The 9765-nt window shown below is 44.4% G+C and overlaps 1 protein-coding gene across 3 annotated transcripts in view; it reads right to left on the bottom strand.

Moving 5' to 3' along the window:
* Positions 1-5482: 5482 nt before the first annotated feature.
* PROM1 (prominin 1) overlaps positions 5483-9765 on the bottom strand; it is a 53020-nt gene continuing 48737 nt past the window's right edge. Inside the window, exons 21-24 of one of the 3 annotated variants that reach the window (XM_014549331.1) lie at positions 9173-9265; positions 7297-7412; positions 6754-6777; positions 5483-6351 (exon numbers count right to left, since the gene is read on the bottom strand). In XM_014549331.1, coding sequence (XP_014404817.1) covers positions 6321-6351; positions 6754-6777; positions 7297-7412; positions 9173-9265 — 264 coding nt within the window. In that variant the 3' untranslated portion in view covers positions 5483-6320. Of the gene's footprint in view, positions 6352-6753; positions 6778-6813; positions 7039-7296; positions 7413-9172; positions 9266-9765 lie in introns of those variants that run through there. The other 2 variants (XM_014549333.1, XM_014549332.1) reach the window with 2 other exon arrangements.

Here is a 9765-nt window from a genome sequence, read left to right as displayed (position 1 = left end):
CGGCTGACTGAAAGCCGGTTTCTAGGGTTTTGTTTAGCTTCTATATTTGCAACATAGTTGCTTAGAGTTGCAGCTGAGAGGCCAGCAAGTCAGGCGGGGAAGGTTGGAGTCCGCAGTCACTGGAGCAAGCAAGCCTCCCTGTTAGCTTCAAGCTGCCTGGCTGCCGGCCGCCATCTTGGTTGTCAGTTAATTTGCATATACCCACTGATTAGCCAATGGGAAGGGTAGCGGCCGTACGGCTAATTACCATGTTTCTCTTTTATTATATAGGAGATATATATATATATTTTTTTTTATTGGTTTTACAAAATATTTTCAAGATACTAGTAGTTACGCTGCCCCACATCTCACCCAGGATTCCCTGTTGGTAACCTCTCTGTTGATAATTATTACTCGAGTCCATATTTTGTTTAGACTTCCTTACTTTTTATCTAATGTTATTTTAAAAATCATTTCTAAACTTTATATTTAAGAATGGTTTTTGGTTTCCAGCGCAATTGAGCAGAAAGTAAAGAAAGTACACCCCACCCCCATCCCCTGCTGCTCATTGACACTGCTTTCCACCTTGTCTCCATTGTCCACCAGAGTGGTACAGTTGTAGCAGGGGATGAGCCTTCCTGACATACCACAATTACACAAAGTCCATGTTTCTTCCAAGAGTTCACTCTTGGTGTTGTTCAATCTGTGGATAGTCACAAATGTACAATGACATATACTCACCATCATAGTGTCATCGAGAGTATTTTCACTGTCCTAAAAATCATCTGTGCTTGTCCCCTCTTTCTAACCCCTGGTAATCACTGATCTTTTTCCTGTCTCCATAGTTATGCCTCTTCCAGAATGCCATATGGTTGGAATCATACAAGGTAAGTTCATTGATCATCTCCAGGTTTTTCATATCTCTTTTAAAAAGGAAATCATTGTGAAACAGGTTAGACATGATTTAAAGATATCTGCTCCTTTTGGATAAAATTCTGAAGCACACAGATGGCTATGCCCCTCTATACACACACACACAAACATGCACTTACATACATCACACATGTGCATGCTCACCACCTCCATATTTGGGGCAGAAGAAAACATTGAAGAGTGTCCTTTTGGAATTTTCAGTCTCTAACTTATGTTCTTTATCAAGAGTGCTGGTTGCCACCCTAGAAAGTTGGAAAAGTGGTTCTTTTTCTCTGTCAATGTTGCAAGTCACCACTCACGTCAGCTTGTGACTTGCTACTTCTGTCATATGAGGAGGTGAAGATGAGTACATGAAAGGCACCAGAAACAAGCTCTACAAAGGCCTGGGAGGGAATCCAGGGAGAATGGCACCAGGCCCAGAGAGGAAAAGACTAGCACATGTTGTGGGCTATTTAGGGGAAGTGAGGGAGGCAGGAGAAGACTACCAGAGGAACTGGGGTGGCCTCTAACCAGACTCATTTATTCTGCATGCAATCTTTCATTCTGCTGTCATTCATTCATTCTTCTATTCATTTAAAGAGCACTCATGAAGCAATGAGCATGTCCCAGGGTCTTTCTGTAATGGACTGGAATGCAGCCAAGGAGACATGATCCTTGCCCTCAAAGAGAAGGCAGACAACAGGGGGGAAGACAAGGATGTCAACCATGACAATATACAGGTAATGACTATGTGGGAGGAAAGGCTACGGTGCTCAAGGTGGGGTCATCTAATTGAGCCAGGTGCATCTCTCAGGAATTTCTTTTTTAAAAAAATATATTTTATTGATTTTTCACAGAGAGGAAGGGAGAGGGATAGAGAGTTAGAAACATCAATGAGAGAGAAACATCGATCAACTGCCTCCTACACACCCCCTACTGGGGATGTGCCCACAACCAAGGTACATGCCCTTGACCGGAATCGAACCCGGGACCCTTCAGTCCGCAGGCTGACGCTCTATCCACTGAGCCAAACCGGTTAGGGCACTCAGGAATTTCTTAAATCCTTCCTGCAGGGAGTGGGATGGTTGTTGAAAAGGTCAGCAATTGGCCCAGTGCCCAAATTGGCCCAACATTCAAATAATCTTTAGGTCATTGAATGTGAGAGGAGGATATGTATTAGGGATGATGGTATAGTTCAATGCAATCAGTTTAAAAGTATAAATTCAATTAATTTGACAAATATTGACTGAGTGCCTACATGAGCTCAGACAGGGTATGTGTCATTGACTAGGTCCTATAGCCTCTAAAGTAGTGGAATGTATTAGCTGGGTGATGCCAGTTGCTATAACAACAAAGCCCCAATTTAGGGGTATATATATATATAATTGATTTCAGAGAGGAAGGGAGGGAAGAGATAAAAAACATCAACGAGGAAAGGGGATCATTGATTGGCTGCCTCCTGCACACCCCCCACTGGGGACCGAGCCTGCAACCTGGGCATGTGCCCTTGACCAGAATCGAACCTGGGACCCTTGAGTCCGCAGGCTGATGCTCTATACACTGAGCCAAACCGGCTAGGGCTGGAAAGTTATTTCTGCTTCACCTAAAGCCAAATGGTTGTTTCCACGGTGGAATATCACCAACAAAATTCAGTTGTTGCCTCTATAATCCCAATCTTGCTAGACTTTGTGACTGTAGCTAAATTGTTTACACATTTTGGTAGTTTTCTGTCCTGGGCATGGCTAATATTTTTTTCTCAATCTCTTTGGCACAAAATATCAAAGATCAGTTTGCCTGGAAGATCACCTGGACCTGCAAACACTGTCCTAAATTCTTCCATTTGCCACCAGTGGATGGTAAAATAGTGGCACGAGCCTTCTTTCCAGGTGGTGACTATATTGATGATATCTGCTAATAGGCTCCAAGGGAGAGCAGGGGACAGCAGCTTAGGAGCAGATTCTGACTCATATGAAAACAGGGGTGTTGAGTCCTGAGCAGATCTGGGGTCAGCCACCCAAGTCAATTCTTGGGGGAACTAAGGACTGAGGCTCAAATATTGATTCCTGAGACAGTAAAGGAAAAGTCATATGACCAAAGGGAAGCCCAGACTAAGTTGGACTATTTGGGGACAGGAGATAATATGTGCCTCATCTAGGTGTTATTGAGCCCTGTGTATAAACTGACCACAGTTTGTAACAAATTTGCCTGGGTAGCAGGTGTGACAGATTTGGGCCACACCAAAGTAGCACTTGAGACTGAGCTCTGCCATATTTCTGGCTGTCAGGGTCAATTACAGCCATATGACATCACACCATTCCTGGCAAAGGGCTGATGAACATGCCGTTCAACAGACATTTCATGTTCCCTCTCGTTCTCAGCTGGTGACATCAGCAAGAGGTAGAGAGGACTTTGAAAGCGTGACTGGGATAGATCGTGTTGCTGGTCTGATCGCTGGATAGACCGTTTGGGCAGTGTTGTGGACTATCTACATAGCCAGATGTGTGAGCATTATAGCAGCTGGTTCTCAGAGGGGCTGCGGCAGCGGCTGCCTACTTCAGTGTGTGCACCTCTGTGATGGGAAGCAGCAATCAGTGATTCGAACACACATCTCTCATAGGTGAGCGACAGGGTCCTCACCACCCATCCTGGCACTCAAAGTCTGTGTGCAAGCTACTCTGGAAACCCATGGACTAGGGTCAGGGATGGGTAGGAGCTGCAGAGCTAAGGGTTGAAATTGAGCAAAGTTAATCATTTACCATGCAAGCCTTCCCCTGGAATTTGCAAGCCTTTACTAGATACCAGAGTTCCAAAAATAGTTACCTCAGACAGATTCTGTCAGTGCCATTCTTGTCCAAGTGGCAGACAGAGATGCTCCTACTCTACCTATTCCCTTTCCTTTTCTTTTGGAACCAAATGGAGACTCCCCTTCTGGACATCACACATGTAGGCTGACAAGCCTTTGCTTGAAGCCCTACTGACAAGGAGTTCACTGCCTCACAAGGAAACTTGATCTGCTATTTATTGAAAGCCTACCATGGGTGAGTGACATGGGCTCCACTTTGAGTCTATCAGTGCCAGGCATCATGCTAATCATAACACCCATCCAATGAGGTGAGGGCAATCCTCGCCCCATTTACAAGAGGTGATGAGGCTAAGGGAGCTCACGTTGCTTCTCAAGGGAGAGCCATATTGAACTGAGGTCCATTTTTCCTCTAACACATGGTGGGGAACCAAAGGAAATCAAGACAGGAGCTTTGTGCACAAGTGTTAGCGATCTAGCTGGGAGACAGCAATGAAATAAATGCTCATTTAGAATAGATATCCTCGCCCCATTTACAAGAGGTGATGAGGCTAAGGGAGCTCACGTTGCTTCTCAAGGGAGAGCCATATTGAACTGAGGTCCATTTTTCTTCTAACACATGGTGGGGAACCAAAGGAAATCAAGACAGGAGCTTTGTGCACAAGTGTTAGCGATCTAGCTGGGAGACAGCAATGCAATAAATGCTCATTTAGAATAGATACGTGGTGAAAATCACTGATCAGACCTAGGGGGGTGCTGGCAGCAGTTCAGGAAAGGCAGGAGGGCCTGTAGGAGCCCCTACATGGGAGGAGAAAAGTGGAGACAGACGTTTCAAACTGATGGTCAGCTTTGGGACTGGTGGTTAGCCCTGGACATACTCTCAGGACTGGCTCTGCCTTCTGCCTTCCCTCCTGCAGAGGTTAAATCAGGGGTCCTCAAACTACGGCCCGCGGGCCACATGCAAATACAAATATTGTATTTGTTCCCGTTTTGTTTTTTTACTTCAAAGTAAGATATGTGCAGTGTGCATAGGAATTTGTTCATAGTTTTTTTTAAAACTATAGTCCGGCCCTCCAACGGTCTGAGGGACAGTGAACTGGCCCCCTGTTTAAAAAGTTTGAGGACCCTTGGGTTAAATAGACACAGGCTGCTTTGCAGCAATCCATTGTTTGTGATGGGGCATAGTCGCATTTCCTGGGCTATAGACCAAGACCTGTCCTTTTTGGTGATTTGCAATATAGCTTGGCCAAGTATACTGTGTTTTGGACTCATCTGAAAAGCTTATTAAAATACACATTCCTGCCCAGCCAGCGTGGCTCAGTGGTTGAGCATTGACCATGAACCAGGAGGTCATGGTTCTATTCCCGGTCTGGGCACATGCCCAGGTTATGGCTCGATACCCAGTGTGGGGGTTGCAGGAGGCAGCCAATCAATGATTCTCATCATTGATGTTTCTCTCTCTCTCTCCCTCTCTCTTCCTCTCTGAAATCAATAAAAATATATTTTAAGAAATACACATTCCTGGGCCTCACCCTCAGTGTGTCTGGGTTGGAATCCAAGAATTAGTATTTCTAGAGCTCCCCACGTGATCCAGTTGCTTTGTGCCCTCAGGCCACACTTTGAACAGTGCTGATTCACATTGCATTTCATCATCAGAAAACACTGGATACCTATCTGGGGGTTTTAGATTGAAACGTTAGGAAATGGTCTGTGCCAAACCCACCCTAGCCTCTGCTGTCCATGTACTAGGAACCAGGAGCCGTGGGATGGGGGACTTGGATCCTCTTCTTACCTGGACACTTAAGGGCTGTGTGATGTTGGATCACTCGCCTCTGTCAGCTTCAGGCACTTAGTTTATCAATAGGAATACAACTGCTGACCTCATAGAGATGTGCTGAGGATTATATGAGGGGGCAGGTGAAAGGCACAGGGCCTTCATAAGAAACAAATGTGAAGGGAGAGGCAGAAATCAGAGTGCTAAGTCCACAAGCCAAGGAACGCCATGGACTGCCTGCAATCATCAGACTCTCAGAGACGGGCATGGATTCCCTTGGGCCCTCTAGGGGAAACCAACTCTGATCGCATGTTGATTTCAGACTTCAGATCTCCATAACCAAGAGAGAATGCATTCCTGTTGCTTTAAGCCACTCATTTTATACACTTTGTTATAGCCACCCTAAAAAAATAATACAGTGCCTTAAATGGTAACTATTTTTTCAAGAAGAAGATATTGAAATAAGAAGGGTTTTTTTCAATAACAAGATTGGAGTCATATTTTGGAAACCATTCTTTTATTGTTCACACTCATATCTGCTATTTGTGAACTTCTTCCAACTACAAGTCTAACTTTCTGTGCAATGAAATGTGACAAAATTCATGTCTGGTTCCAAAGGCTAAACTGAAAATGAATGAATGTGTTACACATTTAAACTCTTAGGGAAGACTCAGATGGTGAAAGCCCCACTTCGAAAGGTGGAAAGCAGGGGCACACTTTGTGCCCTGGGCCCATGAGGGCATGTTTCGGACGCTACCACCGAATCTGTAAACTCCTAAAGGGCGGTTTCTCTTCCAATACTTGGAGACGCTGCAGACCGAGAACCGTGCAGTTGGATCTGTTCACCAGCTTTGCTCATAGAGGGTTAGAGGCTGACCTGTACATACTGCAACACAAACAAACATCCCCCAAACACCGCATTATCTCTAAGACGAAGTAGTGACATCATGGATTACAGAGACAACATATAAACGGTCATGTGACCACTTGTTAAATCTACAAAGGCAAATGTGCTCCCTTTAAGAACCAAATATTAAAGCAACTGTTTTATATATTTGCATTTAACATACACTTTTCATTAATTCAGCAAGTATTTCTTCAGCATCCATATGCCAGTCCTCATTTTTAAGAGCCTTCGGCATTTATTTTTATCTGGACATATCAATTGTTGTTATGTAATTTTAAGACATTATTAATTTAGCTTAAAAAGTCCATTGCATAATAATAAAGACCCCCCACCCACCCAGTCCCATGCTAAGAACATGGTTTAAAAAAAGAAAAGGCTTACTTTTTCATGGGTATATTTTCATCACTATAAAATACAAAAAAAAGTACAATTATTTCTTTTAAATTACTATCATAGCTCAACAGCTGTACCCCCCGCCCCACGTTTTTAGTCTAATATGATGTTGACAGAACCAGTTCAGGAGAAATACAGGTTGAGAAGGAGATGAGTGATGTGAAAATGAAGTGTACAAGGTCGCAGAACTCAGAGTGAAGGGCAGACCACAGGGTCGAAATGCAAACTAGTGAAAACAGCTACAAAGTCAAGTGCCAAGTCCCCGAGACAGAACTGCAAACAAGAAATAAGAAGGCTGGTTAAGGAAGCTGAGGAGAGTAAGCAAGCAGGGAAAAAATAGTTAAATCAAGCCCGAGAAAGTTGGTACAAAGAAAATATCTGAACAGAGATGACCCAGTAATTAAAAAAAAAAAAAAAGAAAAGAAAAAGAAACAAGTTTCATCTCATCAGAGCTCGTCTTTAGCAATCTCTGTGTGGGCAGCAGCAGAGGAAGTGACCCCCAGCCTCTGCAAGTCGCCTGCTCCTACTTACTCTTCGTAGACATCCTCCGAGTCCATCCTCCGATAGTACTTGGCTAGCTTCACAGCAATAATTATAGCCGGAAGTAGCAGTATGGTAGCTTTTCCTATGCCAAACCAAAACAAATTCTAGGGAAAAGGAGAAAACCGGGAGGATTACATGCATGAAGATGGGAAATGGGAAACAACAGTTACTTGGGGAAAAGAATTCTATTTTGCAGTTTTTAGAAATGAGTTCTAATTTCATTCATTGAAACCCACTGGTGAACTTGATAGGAGCCAGCCACCGGGTAACATGCTACAAATTATTATAATTCATTAACTCTTTTTAAAAAGCTTGAAGAAAAAGTAACAGAGAGGGTAAGTGAGGGAGCCAGGTTGACTTCTAGGACATGCAAAATAGCTGTGAGCCAGCCCACTGTGCTGCCAAGGATGCAGCATGGACAGCCACAGGCAGGGGCTCCAGTCCCCTTGGTGAGTTGTTCTGATGTTACAGTGACTAGAACCTCTCTGGGCTTTGTCCCGCCTCTGAACCGTGGACAGCAGCATCCTCACCCTATGACATTACTGTGTGAAGAAGACGTAGCAATGCCTAGTGTGTACTAGGTTCTCAACAAACAGTCCATGTTTATTTTTTTTAACTTTTATGACTCTAGAGAGAAAGAGGAAGGGAGGGGGGAAGAGAGAAACATTGATTTGTTGTTCCACCTATCCACCTACATTTTTTTCATTTTTTAAATCCTTACCCAAAGGTATTTTTCCATTGATTTTTAGAGAGAGTGCAAGAGAGATGGAAAGACAAAGAGAAATATTGATATGAGAGAAACACATCAATTAGGTGCCTCCTGTACACCCGCCCCCCCCAAATCTGGTCCGGGTACGTGCCTTTGACTGGTACATCCCCTTTGGTTTGCAGGCCGATGCTCTGTCCGCTGAGCCAAACCAGCTAGGACTATCCACCTACATATTGGTTGGTTCTTGCATGTGCCCTGACTGAGGACTGAACCCACAACCTTGGTGTATCAGGACGATGCTCTACTAGTAACCAACTGAGCTACTCCATCAGGGCAACAAATGGCCCATGTTTAATTGAACCAATATTTAAGGTAGCTGGTAAGCTGGATTCAATCCTGTTTTGTCTAAAAAGCAATGTTAAAGTATTTTTTTAAATAGTTGCCAATATCCCCAAGTCAGATTTCATAGAGAAATCTGGATTCATGTCTTTTCTTGAAAAGTCTGAAGTCATGTCTCATAACATCGAGCCCTTCCTCCCGCATGGCAGCATTGGCTGGGGCTTCTGGAGGGTGTCAGCCTCAGTCTGCCACGGCCACACCACTGACTTTGACAGCCAACGTTGTTTAAACTTGCTCAGCAATCAGAACCGAATCAGCTGCACCATCAGATGATGCTGTGTGTGCCCAGACAGGGTCTTACATGTGTCCTGCTTTGTGAATCTACAACCCGCCAGGTCCCAGGAGAGGTTCAAGTATTCATCCTGTGCCTTAGGCTAGTCCTGTAGGCAACTCTAGAGCAGTCCTCCCCAGTCCACCGTGAGGCAAAGGCAGCTTGGGTTAAATGACAACCACCCAAAGCCACCAATGACTATTCCTTTCCAACTATTCTGGACAAATAGTTTTCTTCACGAGGGTCTCCTACCTTCTGTGAACACCGTTCTAGTAAGAAACGAAGAATCACAGCTAAGTCTTGGACTTTTCTAGTGAATTAGGTACAAGAACATATTCATTTCCGTTTTAGTTTTAGGTCTTAAATGTAACACACCTGAGCAGAAAACTATTTTATGTTACAGTGTGTAGTACAATCCTGGGGGGAGGAGAATCAAAGATAATGAGGTTGTCGCCTGTCCTTATTTTGAAAGGTGTAATTCTCACCATGGGTTTGGTAACGTAGTTGCACAGAAAGACGTCAAAAGCAGAATCGAAAGCAGTGGCCACAGGTTTGCAGGCTGAGATTTCCTCCATGATCTGAGGGGGAAAGAAACACAGGCAGACTCTGAGCCAGAGCCACGAATGCATGAGAGCCAGGCATGCCGTGTTCCTCTGGCCTGTTTTCACAAGAACGATCTCTGTCCGCTAAGATTCAGAGCTGAGAGCCGGAGCTGAGAGCCGCAGCTGAGAGCTGGTTTCTATGGGTGAGTTCGAAGACATATAAAAGTATGTGTTTGAAAGCAAGGCCCTGAGTCTCTCTGAGCCTCAGTTTCCAGTTTCCTCACTTGTCATTTGGAACAACAGGACCCATCCTACTGGACCCCTGAGAGAATAAAAAAGTACACCTGGGAGAGGATGCGGAGAAAAGGGAACACTCGTGCACTGCTGGTGGGAATGCAGACTGGTGCAGCCACTATGGAAGACAGTATGGAGTTTCCTCAAGAAGTTAAAAATGGAACTCCCATTTGACCCTGTGAACCCACTTCTAGGCATATATCCCAAGAAACCAGAAACACCAATCAGAAAGGATATATGCA

This window comes from Myotis brandtii, unplaced genomic scaffold (assembly GCF_000412655.1).
Source record: "Myotis brandtii unplaced genomic scaffold, ASM41265v1 scaffold547, whole genome shotgun sequence".
NCBI lineage: Eukaryota > Metazoa > Chordata > Mammalia > Chiroptera > Vespertilionidae > Myotis > Myotis brandtii.
This window is presented reverse-complemented; position numbering and strand designations above follow the sequence as displayed.